General features: G+C 43.1%; 1 protein-coding gene across 1 annotated transcript in view; it reads right to left on the reverse strand.

The window, feature by feature from the left end:
- Window positions 1-684: 684 nt before the first annotated feature.
- Window positions 685-18,691, reverse strand: part of LOC118588770 (leucine-rich repeat-containing protein 37A-like) — a 39,506-nt gene continuing 21,499 nt past the window's right edge. Inside the window, exons 7-13 of the mRNA XM_036195315.1 lie at window positions 16,904-16,975; window positions 15,388-15,462; window positions 12,579-12,697; window positions 8,451-10,132; window positions 7,555-7,659; window positions 1,953-2,002; window positions 685-778 (exon numbers count right to left, since the gene is read on the reverse strand). Coding sequence (XP_036051208.1) covers window positions 685-778; window positions 1,953-2,002; window positions 7,555-7,659; window positions 8,451-10,132; window positions 12,579-12,697; window positions 15,388-15,462; window positions 16,904-16,975 — 2,197 coding nt within the window. The remainder of the gene's footprint in view (window positions 779-1,952; window positions 2,003-7,554; window positions 7,660-8,450; window positions 10,133-12,578; window positions 12,698-15,387; window positions 15,463-16,903; window positions 16,976-18,691) is intronic.

An 18,691-nucleotide genomic window follows, 5' to 3' on the forward strand; every position in this document is an offset into this window, starting at 1 on the left:
CCCTGACTGGGACCAGTCTTCTTGTCACCAGAATGGCGGCATTTCTGTGATCAGTAGGCACATTCTCAATTTTAAAAATTTTATTTGTGTGTGTGTGTGTGTGTGTGTGTGTGTGTGTGTGTGTGTATGTGTGTGTGAGAGAGAGACAGAGACAGAGAGAGACAGAGACAGAGACAGAGAGAGAGACAGAGAGAGAGAGAGAGAGAGAGAGAGAGAGAGAGAGAGAGAGAGAGAGAGAGAGAGAGAGAGAGAGAGAGAGAGAGAGTGAGAGAGTAGGTTCATGCATGCCATGACAATCATGTGGAATCAGGAGTATAGGACAATGTTTGGGAGCTGGTTTTGGCCCACCACCTGGTGAGGCAGGCTCCCTCTCATCTGGTTTTTGCTGGGTTCTCTAGGCTAGCTGGCTTGTGAGTTTCTAAGTGACTTTCCTGTCTTCACCTCCTATGTTGCCACAGGAGTGCTCTGATTACAGATGCTTGCCACCCCATGCAGCATTCTTTTAAACCTTGGATTCTGGATCCAGCGTGGGTCACAAGGCTTGTGTGGCAAATGCTCTCAATGATGAGCCATCTTACTGACCACACTTTCACATACTGTGCATCAATCTTCATTTACTTGACTACAAAGGCCTTTGACACTCACGAATCTACAAAAAATAATTTATTAATAAAGGGTAGCAGGTCATTCTGTGGTCTCAGCGTCGGCTGCTTCGCTCTCTTCTGCATCAGTGGTCGACACTCTGGTCTGAATCACCACCACTTCTTCCTTGACCTGCCTGCAAGAGCAAGGCCAAGGCTTTCAAACTTTGAAACCAGCAGCTTGCCCAAAGCTTCTCCTTTGTGCTAGACATTTACCTTGGTACATTCTTATTGAAAATCTCCTCCTCTCCAGAGGACTCCTTGTCCTGTAGATCCTGAGCCATGTTTTTCTTGCGTGTGTCATGCAGCGGCCTATACATATCCCTAAGCCATAGTGGCCACCTTAGCCAGAAAAATCCTTCCTAGGAAACAAAAGGGGAGACATTAGTTCTGCTAACCCCCACCTTCTCCAGCCACAGCACCAAGTCTTAGGCTTACCTGACTCTCACTGTCCTTGTAGGATTTTTTACCCCTTGAAAGAAAACACATACAGAAGATAGTTAGTGATTGTGTCATTTGTGTGTGTGTGTGTGTGTGTGTGTGTGTGTGTGTGTGTGTGTGTGTGTCTGGGGGATATCTTGGCTTTCCCCATAACAAAAATCACCCAGTACTGGGACTTGAGAACAAATCCATGCATGTCTGGCTTCTAGGAACTTTCCAAGTCTGCAAGTTTGTTCTAAGGGCCCCACAATGTCTCTGGGGAGATTGTTGTATGTGGCTTGTCCTAGAACATAGCCAAGGCACCAGCATGATATTTACCCCACTTATCCTTTTCAACAAACTTATCCCTTTGAAGAAGCCACTCTGGGCAGGAGCATTTTGCTCTCCTTCAGACCAACTCTCCTATGCAGACTTGCTGAGGTGAGGGAGAGGCCACTCCCGTTTGCCTAGCTGCTTTATCCTCCAATTGCAATGCCCAAGTCCACAGCATAGCTCACAGATTCCCAGAATTTCACCCTGTAGACTGCCTCTGATGATGAGTAGGTCATGAGAACAGTTTAAAGGGCTTGACTGGCTGAGCATGATGCATCATACCTATAATTCCTGTACTTGGGAGTTGAAACAAGACTTTGAGGCCAGCCTCGGCTACATAGTGAGTTCCTGATGCTACCAACAGCACAACCTAACCTTCTTTCCTTAAAGAAATGGTGGTACTTGGTACCCTCCTTGCTAGGCCTGGGTATACCTGCCTCTTTGGAGAGCCAGGCAAGGCATTAGGAAAATCATGTTCTTCCTGAGTTTCCCCAGTGAGGCCCTAGCTCTCTGCTAGCTCTTACGTGCTCCTTGAATGATTGCTAATCTTGTATTTACCTTGTGGACTTTTCTTCATCTCCCTCTCTTGTTGCTCTGTGAGAATAAACCTGTTTTGGAAGAAAATATGATCATGATTATCACAGTGACTGCTGTCTCCAATTTCTAGACATTCCTTTTTCTTAATTAACATCTACCCTGATATTCTTTCCTAATCCCTAGCTTAGGGGCTCCCATGTAGCTGGCACTAAATACAGTGTATTGACTGTTTTACATGAAACTCAACAAGTCCTAATAAAAACTCCTAAAAGTCAAATATCTTTAACTTCTTCAAAGTATCTACCAGAAGAGCAAGAGCAGAATGCCTCTTACCACAGCTACAAAGCATATGTTTCTTGGTGAGGTCCTGAAATGTGATAAGGAAAATAAACACGGTATGTAGGAGAAAAGAACAAAACTATTATTGTTAGTATCTGAAACAACCAAAAAGTCCAAGACAATCTCATTAGAATAAGAGGATTCAATACTGTTGGCTAGTCACAAACTAGAAGAGATAAGCATCCCAAGCCCAGTGGATTTCTCATGTATCTTCAATACAAACTAGAAACTGCAAGATCCCATTTATGATAGCAATGGAGATAGACAGTATCTCAGAATAAATGTAACTTAGAGTGAGTAAATTCTCTGATTAAAACTCTGTAATTCTTCTGGAGGACATTACGAGAAATGTCAAGCCAGTCTAGGCCACAGAATGAGTTTCTGTCTGAAAACAAAAACCAAACTAAAACAACAGCAAATGATTAGGGATGTCTGTCAGTGGTGGAGGGCAGGCCCGGGGTTAGTCCCGAAGAGAAGAGGAAGGAAGAGGAAGAGGAGGCGGCGGCAGTGAAGATGAGGAAGGGAATCAACTGTCAAATGAAGTACAACTGTAAATACCATGTTTTTCTGTTAAATCTCATCCTTCCCAACTTCCATGTGTGTGCTCACATGTGTGCTGTGTGCTTATGTGTAGTGAATGTGCATGTTTGCATGTGTGTGAATGCTTATAGAGGCTGGAGGCTGACGTCGGATAGCTCTTGCCTCTCATTCCCCAATTCAGGGCTAATCAGTCCAGAGCTCACCGACATGACTAGCCTCACGACACAGCTTGCTCTTGGGCAATCCTATATCTGCCTTTGGGAATGGGAAATATAGGGGGCTGCCACACCACCATGCCTGACTGGGATTTCCTTAGGTCCTGAGAATTTTAACTCTAAAGTCTGATCTTCATGTTTGTGTGGAAAGTGCTTCAACCACTGAGCTATCTCCCCAGTCTCAACATTTTCTCCCTCCCTCCCTTCCTTCCTTCCTTCCATTCTTTCTCCCTTCCTCCCTTCTGTCCTTCCTTCTGTCTTTACTTCCTTCCTCCCTCACTCCCTTCCTTCCGTCTCTCTTTTCTTTCTTCTTCCCTTTGCATTTCCTTTTCTTTCTTTTTCTTCCTTTCTTCTTTTTTCTCTCTCTCTTCCTTCCTTCCTTCCTTCCTTCCTTCCTTCCTTCCTTCCTTCCTTCCTTCCTTTCTTTCTTTCTTTTCTTTATTACTTTTGACAAAATAAGACCAGCTGACACTTGGTAGGAAACTTTTTAAACAGTTACACAATGCATGGGAAAGCAGATCAGAGACCAGGAGCTGCGCTACCAAAGCCACAGGAGTTCTCCAGCAATGGGTCTTCAGTTAGTGAACAAAGCACCTCTGATTAGCAGTGTGATTCTTGTATTGGTACAGGAACAACAGCAGGATCAATAAGTGTCCAGACAGAGATGTATCTTAGACCAGTGACGAAAGAGCCAATCAATCAATACAAATTATTTCAAATCTAGATATTCTTGTCATGGAGGGATATTCCCTGACTCAGCTATACCCCTCAAAAATGAAATAAATTCTAGATGGATTAAAAAATATATATAAATAAGAGAGGCTTGAGAGATGACTCAGCAGTTAGGAACACTGACTTCCCTTCCAGAAGTCCTGTGGAATATTCCTATACACTGTGTGAATATATGTTGCTATGATTAATAAAAAAACTGGGTGGCCAATAGTTGAACAGAATAAGGTTATGTGGGAGAGCCAAAATGAGAATGTAGAGAGGCGAAGGGTGGAGTCAGCAGATGCAGAGAGAAGCAAGACAGGCATGCAGTGCTGAGAAAAGGTACCAAGCCATGTGGCATAGGTAAAAATATGGGTTAATTTAAATGCAAGCGTTAGCTAGTAACAAGCCTGAGCTATTGACTAAGCATTTGTAATTAATAGTAAGTCTCCGTGTTGGTTATTTGGGGGAACTGGTGGGTGGGAAAGAAATTTCTGCCAACAAATGGTACCCAAACTTTGTGCAACTACATCCATAAAACCTGAGAGAGCTTGAAAAAGGGTTCTAGATGCACAGAAACAGAGCCAAGAGCAGCTTCCTAGTCTCATGTCTCCCATGCTGGCCTGTGGTGCAGGAACACATCTCCTGACCACTGCCTCTGAGCTTGAGCAGCCAGTGCACTACGAGCTAAGCCATATGGCAGGTTCCCACAATCTGTCATGCTGACTGCAGTACAGAAAAGCATCTCCACCACAGAGGTGGAGGGCTGAGTTACACTGCTTAGCAGTCTAAAGGCTCAAAGACCTAGGTTCAATTCCCAGTGCTCATGTGGTGGCTCATAACTGTAACTTAAGTTTCAGAGGATCCAGCACTCCTTTGGCTTCCACAGGCACCAGGTACAAATATGCTGCATAGACATGCATACAGGCAAAATACCCACTGTGTACACACACACACACACACACACACACACACACACACACGCTCTCTCAAACACACACATATATAATGTGTATATATATATATATATTATAATGTGTGTGTGTGTGTATGTATGTTATATATATAGTGGGTAATATGTATATATCTGCTGAGGTGCTGGACATGGTAGCATATGTCTCTGATTCTGAGGCAGGAAGATCAGGAGTTGAAGGCCAGCCTCAGGTACATAGTTTATTCCAGGTCATTCCGGTATAGGAGACCCTGTCTCAAGCCCCTTCTTTCCTGGGGGGGGGCATGTATGCATGACAAAATAGTGCTAGGAAAGTGCTAGAAAGCAGTATGAGAACGTGCCTGGACTCCCTGAGGGGGCAGAGCCTCTGTAATGAGCGCATAACTCATAGGGAAGGAGGCACAGGCTGGTAGGCAGATGAGTGGCTTTCGCTGGACACTTTCCTTCTCCACTGGGTGGCTTTTCCATGCAATGTATTACTGCTTTGGGTGGCTTCATTGTACCCCCACGCTCCCAATACTTCCTGTTGGTCTCTAAGGAGGTGAAACTGGCCAGTGGTATGTGTCAAGGGTCAGGTGCAGGCTTCAGGATCAGGGGAACAGGGCGCTTTACTTTTGGTTTGGCCACTGGGCCTTAAGTTGCTTTTTCATCCTAGGAGAGGCTTGATAAGCTCTATCTTCCCTGAAGGAGTCTGCGATTCGATCAGACAATGAATGGAGAACTCTGTCCTGTGCTCGCTAGGCACAGTGCTAACATTCCTAAGGATGCCAAAGACAGTGTTCAGACCCACCAAAGGCTTCTGCCTCTGGAGCTGGGTTAGACAGCTCTGTTCCTCCACACGCTTGTTTTTAGAACTCTTCTATTTTCTCTGTCATGTTTTTTCCCTTACATTTATTGATAGATGTTTCTCTTTCTTTTTCTTTCTTTCTTCCTTTCTTTTCTTTTTCTTTCTTTCTTTCTTTCTTTCTTTCTTTCTTTCTTTCTTTCTTTTTTTTTGTTTTTGTTTTTTTGAGATAGGGTTTCTCTCTGTAGTTTTGGTGCCTGTCCTGGATTTTGCTCTAAAGACTTGGCTGGCCTCAGAGATCCACCTGCCTCTGACTCTTGAGTGCTGGGATTAAAGGCGTGCGCCACTGCTGCCCAGCAATAGATGCTTCTTTAAGGTGAAAAGTAGCTTTTAGTAGCTGTCCACTAAGTGGTTAGATGGCTGCTCTGTTACCACTTATTCATGTCCCCCAACTGACCAGAGTGTTAAAGAGTGACATTTCAGGGCTCTTCGTGTCTGAGCAGGAAGAGTACCTACTTAGCTTGCACAAGACCTAACATTAATCCCCAACATCCCTGCCTATAGACACAAATGTTAAGAATAACTGGCCTGTCCATGGATTTTTCTCAATATGATACTTAATTTTTTAGTATCTTTGTACTTTTTAGACAATGTTTAATGTATCCCATCCTGTCTTCAACTCACCGTATAGTTGAGGCTGGCTATGAATTTCCCAATCTTCCTGCCTCTGTCTCTAAAGTGCTAGAATTATGGGAGTATGTTCTGTACACTACTTTAAATATGTATTGGATTCTTATTATTCCTCATTCAGTAACTGACTTAATGTCTTTCACTGAACACCATGACTATCTACTATGGAGAAATACTGTGTATTTCCAGTCCTCACAGATACCCTCTAAATGGGCAGAAGAATTAATGGCAATCCAAGTAAAGGGCTGGAATGCTGCTCAACGGTTAAGAGCATTGGCTGCTCTTCCAGAGGTCCTGGACTGTGTCTCACTAGCCCCTGTGACTTGTTCCAGGGGATCCCAGCACCTCTTCTGGCCTCTGAGGGTATCAGGAACATAGTAGTTGTTCTGTGATATATTCCTCTGGATTGGACATCTCTTCTAGGAGGGAAGGGAAGGCTTACCAGCCTCAGCAGTGATGGGAGGTGAACAAAGGCTGAAGAGTCTCGAGAGCCCCTGCCCACCAGAACAAAAGAGGAGACAGTGGCTGGCCTCGGAGACCCTGAGTGGAAACTGTTGACAGACACATTTGACGGTGACAGTGGTGGTGCTGTACTCAAATTGCAAAGAGCTCTGCAAGTATAGAGAGCCCCAGAATTTCTGGACTTGGAGAGTTGTTGCCCATGTTGGAATAGGATCCTGGTGATGCAGCTTTCTTAGAGTTCTCCTTGCTCCTTTTAAGTAACTCCTCACCCATGCTCCTGCTAGTAACCCTAATAAAAAATTCACTGGTTCACCAAATTGTTGCAACTTTTACTTTGGTCTGTCATGGACTCTCTTTCAGGGTAAGTAGTTGTGTGTGTGTGTGTGTGTGTGTGTGTGTGTGTGTGTGTGTGTATGTGTGTGTGGTCTCTCCAGGAAAAAAAAATCTATCACGCAACAGTGGTGCATAGACATGCATACAGGCAAAATATCCACACACATAAACATTTTTGAAAGGGTACAAATAAATGCAAGCACAGGGTGAATTGTAAACACAACTAAAGAGCAATGGAGAACTTTACAGAGATTTCCCAGGAGGTCACAACCACATTAGGAGTGGAGGTGCTATCTGTACAGTGGCCAGAGGACATCCTCTGCCTTCTACACTCAAAATTCCACCATCCTCACTGACAGAGAACTCTCCATTGCTCCCACGGTGTCTCACACCAACACCACCCATCTGACACCAAATCAGAAAGTTACACAAAGACCTGACATGGAGGAGCCCTGCTGCACAGACAGAATACCTGTGAACACACAAGGACATTACTTGTAGACAGAGGGTAAATGGCTCAGGTTTTCAGTTTGTGGGTTCTAAATCTATTACATAGACAGGTACCTTCTGGACATATGAGTGTATTGTTGTCCTTACCTCAATGAGGCAGAAAATGATAATCAAAACTGTCACGACTACAGTTACAGATATTGCCAAGATGACTTTATTGTTGTAGCCGTATCCTGGAACTGCTTTTGTGAGCTAAAAAGTACAAGATAAATGAATCAATAGTCATTTCTGTTGTCAAGTAGCAAAGTAAAAAGAATGAGAGAAAGTGAAGGCTAATTGCTCAAAATTCATTCATGAGCTCTGCATGGTAACTTATGTATATAACCTAGCAATTGGGAAGTAAGCTAGGACTTTATAGGAGGACTGTTAGGAGATTGGTACCAATTTCAGCTATAGAGTGAGCAGGCCATTTTGAACTGTATAGTGAGATTCTGACAAAGAACCAAGGTCTGGGGATATACCTTTGTGCTTGAATCCTTCCCTTAGCTCATGCTTAGCGCTGGGTTTAATCTACACTGAACCACAAAATGGTAAGAAAAAAAACAAACCTAAAAACATTCTTCAAGGTGAGCAGCTTTCAGATTTATAAGATATCATACATGGATCCAATGTGTTACATGCTTTATTATTGTATACTTCTTTATTATATTCTGTGTTTTAGGTATGCTTCAGTCTCTAAATTTAGAAACAGTGGAAGCTAGGTGTGGTAACAAACACATTTAATCCCAGCACTGGGAAGCAGAGGCCCGTGGATCTCTGTGAGTTCCAGGCTAGCCTGGTTTGCATGAGAATTCCAGGAATTCAGGGCTACATAGGGAGACTCTGTCTCAAAAACAAAACAACTCAACAAAATACACACAGAAGCACAGTAGAAATCACTGTCTCTAGTGTGTGGCCAATACAAGATCTGGAGTGGGAGCCCCTAGTCTTTCTGCTTGAATGACTGAGAAGGCAGGGGCCCCACGTTCCGGCACTATCCTCACCTGACTTGGTTCCAGACCCTTCTGTTCACCTTGGGCTTCTGTGGTCTCATTGAGGTAGTTCTCGGTTTTCCACTGCTCAGTATCCCAGTCGGTCCTGGACAACTTGAATTCTTGTTGCTCACTGAGAAGCTTCATCAGGAGCCCTGTTCTGGAGATGAGCTTGGCACAGGACAGTTGCACGCGGGAGTCAGTGCAGTCCATCTTCAAAGTCCTGATAACATGAGAAATAAGCCTCCTCACGTTATTGTTGGGGATAAGGGGCCGCAGCTGCTTGTTTAGATGAGATTCAAACTGATCACCTGGTGACATCACCAACGGGTACTCATATTCTTTGAAATGGTCATGTGAGTGAGACCCCAAGACGAAGTCTAACGGTGGCTCACTGGTTTGCTTAGCAGTTGGAATTAAATTGGATGTGGTCCCGTTCAACTCTGTAGCCAGATTCTCAGGGGTTGTAGTCTCTGATGCAGCTCTTTCAGACACAGTAGTTGTGGTTGGTTTGAAGCTGCTTCCTCCAGTATTAACTGTTGTTGTATGATTATTTTCAGGCGGTTTTTCTGTAGAAGGTTCTGAAGCAGCATATAATTCTGAAAAAGGTTCTTCTGCATAACCCAGGTCTCCTAAAGATGGAAAGACCCCTCCAGCAGGGGAATTTACCAGGCTCCTCATTACAGAGGATGCCGGCTTCTTTGCAATCAACTGGAAATGAGACTTTTTCTTCCTAAGGTTTCGATGTCTCTCTTCAGACTGGAAATTAGGATTAGACCCCTTCGTTCTTTTCACATTGGCATTTGCACTTTCTAAAACATAAAGGGTGTAAGACAAGTCTTTTCGTCTCTCTATGAACTCAGGTAGAGACTTTGTAGTGGGAGCCTCGTCCACCAGGGACTGTTCTGGGGAAGAAGACACTGCCTCCCCGTGTTCCTTTGGGAGCAAGGGCTCTGAGTGGAAGGAATTCCCCACTAACTTCCTGGGCTTCTGCCCATCTTTGGTGATGTTCTCCACAGGTGCTTGGTCACTCTGCTTGCTCCACAGGCTCTTGGCACTCTCGTCCTTGAAATGCCTTTTCTGTATGCTTCCTGTCCCCTTGAGCACTCTGTTCATCCTGTGGAGCCTTTTCTCTGCCTTCTCAATCTCTGCAAGACTGCTTTCCTCTGCCTGGGCAGGTTCCCATCTCTTTTCAAATATTCGTCGTTTAAATTTGGAACCCAAGCGGCTAGACTGTTGCATAAGCATGGCGGTTTTCTCTTTCTTTCTAACCTCATCAATTTCTGCGTCTAACAAATTCTCTAGAAAATAAAGCTTATTCAGTTTATTTTTGTAAGCCATCTTACTTGCCTTTGGTACAGGAGCAAGGCTCTTTGAATCATTTTTGTAGGGTTCCAGTGAATCATCTACATTTTGTATATTAGAAAACAGCAGTTTAATGAATGGTAACAATGTCGACACTACATCTTCCAGATTTCCCTCTGAGAAATATGGCAGTATGTAATTTAGGGCACTAATAACATCACTTTCATCGTTAAAGTCCAGCGGTTCGTTCATGAAGCCTGAAGAGCTAAGAGCATCTTTTTCTAAAGCACTGCTTTCTGGTTCAATAGCAAGCTCTGTACTGGTGTTCTCCTTCCGGGACTGCAACACCTTCATGAATGGTCCTTCTGGGTTCCCTATAGATGCCTCAACTGTCAAAGATGAAGAGATAGCTTTGGGTCAGAGAACACAGCAACCCTTCCCCAGCCATAGCCATCTAACCCAACCAAATCAATCAGGGGTCAGCAGACACAGCCATCTAACCTGACCAAATCAATCAGGGATCAGTAGATGCTGCATGGAGTACCCATGAGTGGAGAGAAAAATTAACCCACATTTAAACCTGTGAAATGGCAATGATGACTAGAGGGGCAGGAACAGCAAAGCAGCTGCTTAGAACATTCTACAGCAAGCACACAGGGCTCCTATAGGGAGCTGCCTATGTTCAGTCCTCAGGAAAAGCTCACAGTTGGAATACAGGGTCTCACTAAGTTGCCTATATGGCTTTGGAATGGGCTCCTTTTGTCTCAGCCTCCTGAGTAGGTGGCATTACCAACATGTGCCACCATACTCCACTTAGAAAAACACTTTAAAAATCATATGACACCAGACATGGTGGCGTAGACCTATGATCCTGGCCAAAAATAAAAATAAAAATAAAATTCCAGAGTCAGAGACAGGCAGATTTGAATGAGTTCAAGGCCAGCCTTGAATACTCAGGGAGTCCTAGGCCAGCCAAGTCTACATAACGAGACCCTACCTCAAAAAACTAGCAAACAACAAACAAAACCACACAAGTGACCTGTAGATAGAAAACCTTGAGGCTGAGCACAAATCCAGGCTGGCCAATCTAGGCATTAGGAGAGGCAGACAGTACTCACTGCTTCCGGAATGAGAAGTTCTTGGATTCTAAACCAAAGGGCATCTACACCTTCCCTAGAAGCCAGGGGGGCTTGAGACCATGTATATAAATCCAGCTGCAGGTGGCAGTGCCATTTACGATAAGTGGCCACTGAAGCAAGGTATGGAACACAGTGTATATAGTTTACAGAGTGGGAACATTTTGTCACCCGTTCTGTTCCAGTCCATCTCCTGCTCTTTTTGTGTATGGAACAATTTTATATGTATATATTTCTTTTGTTTTTTCAAGATGGGGTTTTACTGTGTAGCCCTGGCTGTCCTGGAACTCACTCTGTAGCCCAGGCTGGCCTCCAACTCACAGAGATCTATCTACCTGCCTCTGCCTCCTGAGTGCTGAGATTAAAGGGATGCGCCACCACTGCCACCACCACCTGGCTAATAAGTATATGTTTTTAAATAATTCATTTTATGTGTATGAGTGTTTTGCCTGCATTCATATATGTGTACCTGGCCTGCAGAGGTCATAAGAGGGTATGGGATCCCTTGGAACTGGAGTTGTGGATGATTGTGAGCTACCATGTGGGTACTGGGAAGTGAACCTGGTCCTCTGCAAGAGCAGCAAGTACTTTAAACTATCTCTCTAGCTTCGTGTGTGTGTGTGTGTGTGTGTGTGTGTGTGTGTGTGTGTGTGTATACATACATTGTGTCTGCATTTGCATGATGTGTGTGGATACATGTGTAATGGTTTGAGTGTGGAGGTCAGAGAGCAACTCTGTGGAGTTTTTCTTTCTTTCAAACTTTATGGGGGTTCCAGAAATTCATTAAGATGTGGGGCTGGAGAGATGGTTCAGAGGTTAAGAGCACTGGCTGCCTTTTGGAGGTCCTGAGTTCAATTCCCAGCACCCACATGGTGACTCACAACCATCTGTAATGGAGATCTGGCACCCTCTTATAAGTAAGTAAGTAAGTAAATAAATAAATCTTTTAAAAAAAGGATTACCAGATGTGTGTGGCAAGCATCTCGATCCTCAGAGCTCTCTCTCTGGCCCACAGAACAATCATATTTTAAATAATGCGATCTGAGAGCTCAAGTTTTATAAGAGAGCAATCCAGAAGTTTAGGGAGTTCTATTATGAATGAAGGAATAGAAGTAAACAGTCATTAGTTTAAATTTTAGGACCACCACAGAAGGGGGTGGTGGTAGATAGATTGTAAGAGCCAGGCGACCAGGAAGTCAGCTGTGAGATTTCTGTCATCTAGGAATGACAGGAAAGTTATACCTGTACCACCTCAAAAATACTGGACAAGGACAACACTAATAGACATATTAAAGGGGACATGTCATGAGGCCCCACTCCTAGACAAAGAAGTGCAAGCAGTTAATGACTGCTGAGAGATGGGGAATTAGTCTCTACCAGGGAGGAGCCTCTTAATTGGTTATCCAATAAAAATGGTCAGCCATGAATCATATACACACAAGCAGCACCAAAAAGACTCAGCAAGTCATATTCTATATTTATGTGTTTATATCTCTGTATATGTAGCAACAGGAAAAAGAGTCAGTTTGAGAGGGAGTCAGGGGGATGTGAGAGAGGTTAGAAGGAAGAAAAGGAAGGCAGGAAAGAAAGTGATTAATTAATTTTAATTAAAATAAAAAATAATTTTAAAAGAAAAATTATATTTACCAGTTAAAAATTATATGTCAAAATTAAAACATTATTCAGGCAAGAGACTCACGACAATATGTGGTGTTTATCAGACATCCAATATGACAATGTAGTTTGATTGTCTTGCAGACGATCTCAATATCTGCTTTATATTTGCAAAGGCAGCAGACCATGTGTTTAGGTAAGATCCTACAAATGGAAAGACAGAAAACTGGTTTACTGGAAAAGCCTTACTGAGGTGCAGAATAGACAGGCCAAGGCCACCACAGGGTTGAGGAGGAAGGCGTTCTTGAGGCACGTGGCATGGGCAGTTAGGTGGGACTCAATGGCAAATTGCTGCTCTCTGAAATTGAAAATATTCATGGAGGAGGACAGAGGAGCTCAAAGAAGGGCAAATGTCAGGGTGGGTTTGTGCCTAAACCAAAGGTGACAGGAACAGAACTAGGTGACTTGGATGGAAGAAGCCTCTCCTCTCAGCTCAAGTCTCACTCAGGGTTGGTCATGCACAGGAAGAAGGGCCTGGGCAAGCCTCCAACCTAGGGATACTTTATTCCTGTTGTGAGTAGAAAATACTAGAAATCATCTCAAATCTAAAACATCCCATTTTAACCATATCATGTAGTTAAATGGCGTCAGGGATCAATCACAATGACCATGCTTGCATAATTTGAAAGAATAAGGTCTGGAGGTGCAGCATAGTGCTCCTGTATCAGTACAAGGTCCTGGGCTTGATCTTAAGAGTTACACACACACACACACACACACACACACACACACACACACACACACACCACAGTAAAGCACAATGTAATTGTAAAGAGTCCATGAATTGATGATGGCGCTCAAAAACAGAATCAGGGTAATTCTCCAATAGAACACCAGTTAATAATATGTCAGTTTTAACCACCAAGTAACAATTGCTTCAGACAAGATTATCATTAGTTCACATCAGGGTGAAAGATTTTGAGGGGTGATGTATGGTACAGTAGCAGTGAAGGTCCATCAAGGAAAACCTATTTCCTTCTGGTCAAGAGGATGGGACTCATTCCTGGGGCATTGGTGACACCATTCCCATTGGGCAAATCAATCACTCACCAAAGGGATCACCCCTCCAGAGGGTGGAACCACCCACCCCACAAGAAGGGAGATTCAACTTAAGTCATGCTAATGAGACAAGAATACTTTTCCCTTCAAGGAGACAATATATTTTCCTTCCCAGAATTCCTGGGAGTCATCATGCCCTTCCGAGTCCTGGCTATGAAAGGTGCAATTTTTACTTTCCTTCTTTTCTAGCTCATTCTTCTAGATGTTGACCACAGCCTGATGTGCCCAAAGGGCCTTTTTACTCTCCCCCACCCCCTTGAGGCGACCTGCTCCCCTTTGCTATGGGATGGTAGAGTAAATGGTTTTCCCTCTTCCTCCTTTTTGTCTGATATTTCCAGGCAGCTGCTGAGCCCACGACTTGCTTGCTATATTTGTTTGTTTACTCTAATTGATCTCAAGTTTCCTTGAGTCCATTCCTAACCCTGGTAACATGTGGCATCTCTAGTGGGGCTTCCCCAAGTCCCTACAGATTATTTACTGAGTACCACATATAAAACTAATTTGAAGAACTTCAATATACCACCTTTGGGTGATCAGACGTGATAGGCCACCTGAAATCCCAGTCAGGAAGGCAGTATCAGATGTTTGACCTGAACTATTCTTGAGGAAACAAATAAAGCCAGATTGAAATGCCAATTTATAAAACAAAACAAATTCAAAAACAGCAGTAAGAAGCCAGATTGGACAATCACAAGTTCAAGACAACCTAGGCTACAGGAGAAGACCCTGCCTCATAGACAAAACAAGAACACAGACATCTCATTCAATGTGGGCACTGCCTTAAAGTAAACATACACAGGAAAAGGCTGTTCGCATATGACTAGACAAGACAGGAGACTGGCTGGGAAAAGTTAAGGTAAGAAGGGCACAGACATTGCTTCAGATGAGCTGGCAGAAAGGCGAAGCTGTTTGGTATCCTTGGAACTGCCAGTGTCATTGAAGATGGCCTTAACTTGGAAGGACTAGTATTCATAATGCTGGTCTGTATCAAACCCAGGGCATCATGCATGCTAGGTAAATACTCTACTCACTGAGCTACACCCCAAGTCCAGATGAACACCTTTTCAAGACATTGGTTTCTCATATACTACTGGTGAGATATGCTAAAGATCGTGCTCAGGAAGAGAAGACAGATCCAAAAGGCCGCACACTATGGGATGTCATTTATGACATGTTCTGGAGAAGGAAAAACTGTAGGGCTAGAAATAAGATTGGTGGATCACAGGGTCTCATGGTGGAAGGGGTGCAAAGGTTCAGGAGGGGCCCTTAGGAGGGACAAATGGTCTGTATCAGTGATATAATAGTGGTTATGGAACTAACCATGAAAGCTCAATAAAGCACGTACTTGAATTAATTGCATGAAAATTATACCTCAGACTCAAGAAATAAGGCAAATCTCAAAATCATTCAAAATACAAGAAACCATAAAGAAATCTAGGGCTGGCAAGATGGTTCAGCAGAAAGTCCCCTGCCCCATAAACAAGTTTGATCCCTGGAACCCACAGTGTAAGAAGAAAGAAGAAAGCCAACTCAAAGCTGTCCTCTGACTTCTGTACTCATGCTGTGGCACTCAATGCCTGCACACGCACACACACACACACACACGCACGCACACGCACACGCACACGCACACGCACACGCACACGCACACGCACACGCACACACACGCACACACACACGCACGCACGCACGCACACACTTGCGCGTGCATCCACACACACATACACTAACATTTTAAAATCTAAGTGAAATTATTCCAAGAAAATGAACCTTACAGACGTTCCAGCTCCAGAGTCGTCATGAGGATATTCTCAAGCGCCGTCAGTGGCACTTGTGTTGTCCCCAGGTCTCTGAAGGAGAAAGCCAGATTTCATGAGGAACCATTTTCATCACACGTGGTTACTTAAATTCTAGCTTTCCTATGAAGCTGTCTGGCTCAGGAATTTATTGTTGGGGTTGGAAATGGCTCAGAGGGTAAGAGCATTTACTGCTTGCTCTTGCAGAGGACCTGAGTTCAGTTTCCAGCACCCATGTTGGGCAGCTCACAATCACATGGAACTCCTACTTCACAGCATCTACTGCCCTCTTCTGGCCTCTCCAGATACTTCCACACATGGGGGCATATTAGCATACAGACATACACATATACAGGTAAACATAAGTAAAAGTAAAATCTTATTGCCATAGAAGATTATTTCATAGAACTCTTTTTGGAAAAAAAAGTAAGTTTACTATTTATTAAGTTAATGACCCTGGCATAGACTAGAACCTGTCTTTTCTGTCATTATCTTTCTTCTCATTTTGATATTGCATTTGCCCTACCGCAACTACCACTCTATATTTTATTTTTAACTTTAATTTCTAAACACTTATTTCCTATATATTTAAAGTTCTGTCAGCCTGTATACACTACTTATATTAAAAATACAGGAATCTGTGTATTTTAAGTTTTGAGACAAAGTTTCTTTGTGTATCCCTGGCTGGCCTGGAACTCACTATATAGACCAGGCTGGCCTTAAACTTGCAGCAACCTGCCTGCTTCTGCCTCCCAATTGCTGTGACTAAAGGTGTACACCACCACATAGGGCTTCTTTTTCATTTTAAAAATATTTACTTATTCTTTATGTGTATGCATGTGTGTTCTGGTGCCTGTTGAGACCAGAAGGCAACACAGATGCCCTGGAATGAGTTCCAGGAGGTTGTGAGCCAGCTGATATGTGCTGAGAACTGAACCCAGGTCTTCTGTAGAAGCATTAAGTCCTCTTAACCCATTGACCCATCTCTCCAACCCCTTTTCCTTCTTTTTAAAAAAACATTGACTTTTTTCGTGTGTGTGTGTGTGTGTGTCTGTGTGTATCTGTGTGTCTGTGTGTCTGTGTGTGTCTGTGTGTGTATACATGTGCCACAATGCAGATGTGGAGGTCAAAGTTCTTGACCTGAGTTCTTGAACTCAGGTCCTCAGCCTTGGTGGCAAGCCCCTTTATTTGCTGAACTATCTTGTCAGGCTCCTACTTTATTTCAATTTTTTTTTGAGACAGTATCTCCCAGTGTAGCCTTGGACGGTCTGTAACTCACAGAGATCTGCCTGCCTCTGCCTTCCATGTGTTGGAACTAAAGGCGGGCACCACCTCATCTGGCTTTCCATCCTGTTGTCAATGATTTTTTTTTTTTAACAATCTAGTTAAAACTAAAATTGTGATTTTTTTCATCACTAAGGGAAAATACCCTCCTGATGGAAATAAAGGAGAGCAGAAATCATCTAAGGAACTGTGAGATTGCCACAATACTTACAGATATTTTAATGCTGGCAACTTATAAAAGTAAGGATCTTCAACAACTGTCAGAGGGTTACGGCTGAGAATTCTGAAAAATGCAATGAAATTTACATTACAAATATTTCAACATTTTGAAACTACTTGAAAAGTTTGGATTCATTTCTTTAGTATGGAATACTATAATAAAATATAAATAAATAAATAAATAAATAAATAAATAAATAAATAAATAAGATATAAAAATACCTATAAACTATCCTTAGAATCCATGAGCATTCTTCCTTTGGAAACCATCCATGTGTATAGAAAAAAAATATAGAGAAAAAACAGATAGAAAAATAGAGAGAGTGTGTGGTGGGGAATACAAAGGAAAAAATTGCCAAAGAGCTTTTAGGTTAAAAAAAACAAAACAAAACAAAACCCCCAACAACAAACAAATACAATGGTAGTAAAGCCCTTACCCTGCAGGAAAGGCTTTTGTTTGGGGATTATTTATTTATTTATTTGTTTACATCTACTTTTTTGGTTTTTCAAGACAGGGTTTCTCTGTGTTGTCCTGGCTGTCCTGGAACTCGCTTTGTAGACCAGGCTGGCTTCGAACTCAGATCTCCATCTGCCTCTGCCTCCCGAGTGCTGGGATCAAAGATATACGCTGCCACCACCCAGAAAGGAAGGTGAGGGAAGGCTATTTTTAATGTCCCCCATAATTCAAGGTGATTGTCCATTTTTAGAAATATAAAACACTTTGTAGTTACTTCACTAAGTCAAGAAAAACAACAGGACAGTCTCCCTGGCTTTGGAGAGAAGCAGAAGACTGTCAGAAGAGCCAGAGCAGGCTCACAGCACAGCAAGCCTCCATCCCACATTCTCACTTGTGTTCTTCATCAGCACAGATGGAGCAAGCCTGTGCATGTGTCAGGCTGTCTTCTACTTCCACGGGGTTCCAGGAATCAAACTTAGGTCATCCAGTTTGTGCAGCAAGAATTCTTACCTGATGAGCCATCTCCATACCTAACATCGCCCTTTCCTTTAAATTATTTTTTTGAGTGATGGTGATTGAAGCTAGGACTTCATGCACAGATGGCATATGTATGTGTTCTTACTGAGCTACGGACACAGCTCTAGCTCATATAATTTATCTTAACCATGTTCTTTGTTTGTTTGTTTGTTTGTTTGTTTTCAAGACAGGATCTCTCTGTGTAGACCAGGCTGTCCTTGATCTCAGAGAGATCAGTCTGCTTCTGCCTCCCGAGTGCTGGGATCAAAGGTGTGCTGTGCCACTGCCCAGCATTTGATCATTCTCTTTCTAGATAATTTTTAAAAACACTATTTTCTGGGCTGGCCAGTTGGTGCAGATGGCAGTTAGCAGGTAGGGAACTACTGCCAACTTCACAAACATATTTCAGTCCCTGAACCCGGCTGTCTTCTACTTACACAACTGCATATGCAAACTAAATAAGTAAAGGTTAAAGAGTTGAAATATAAATTTTAAGACTGTCTGAATAGTATTAAATATTGGACTCATTATCCAGCTCAAGATGACCTTGTGACTCTGGTCTTCCTGACTTTACCTACCACGTGCTGGGATTGCCACCATGAGTGCTGCCATGACTGGCTTAGAAGTTAACTGTTTAAACCTCACATGTTCATGTGAACGCCTCTGGAAGAATTATACTTTCCTTTTACTCCTTCTCCCTAATCGTTTCCCATGACTAACATTTAATTAGTTCTTTGTCCCTGAGATGTTATAGATTCAAAACTATGACAACATGTTGATGCCAATGAAAATAGTTGAGTAAGGACA

This window comes from Onychomys torridus, chromosome 8 (assembly GCF_903995425.1).
Source record: "Onychomys torridus chromosome 8, mOncTor1.1, whole genome shotgun sequence".
NCBI lineage: Eukaryota > Metazoa > Chordata > Mammalia > Rodentia > Cricetidae > Onychomys > Onychomys torridus.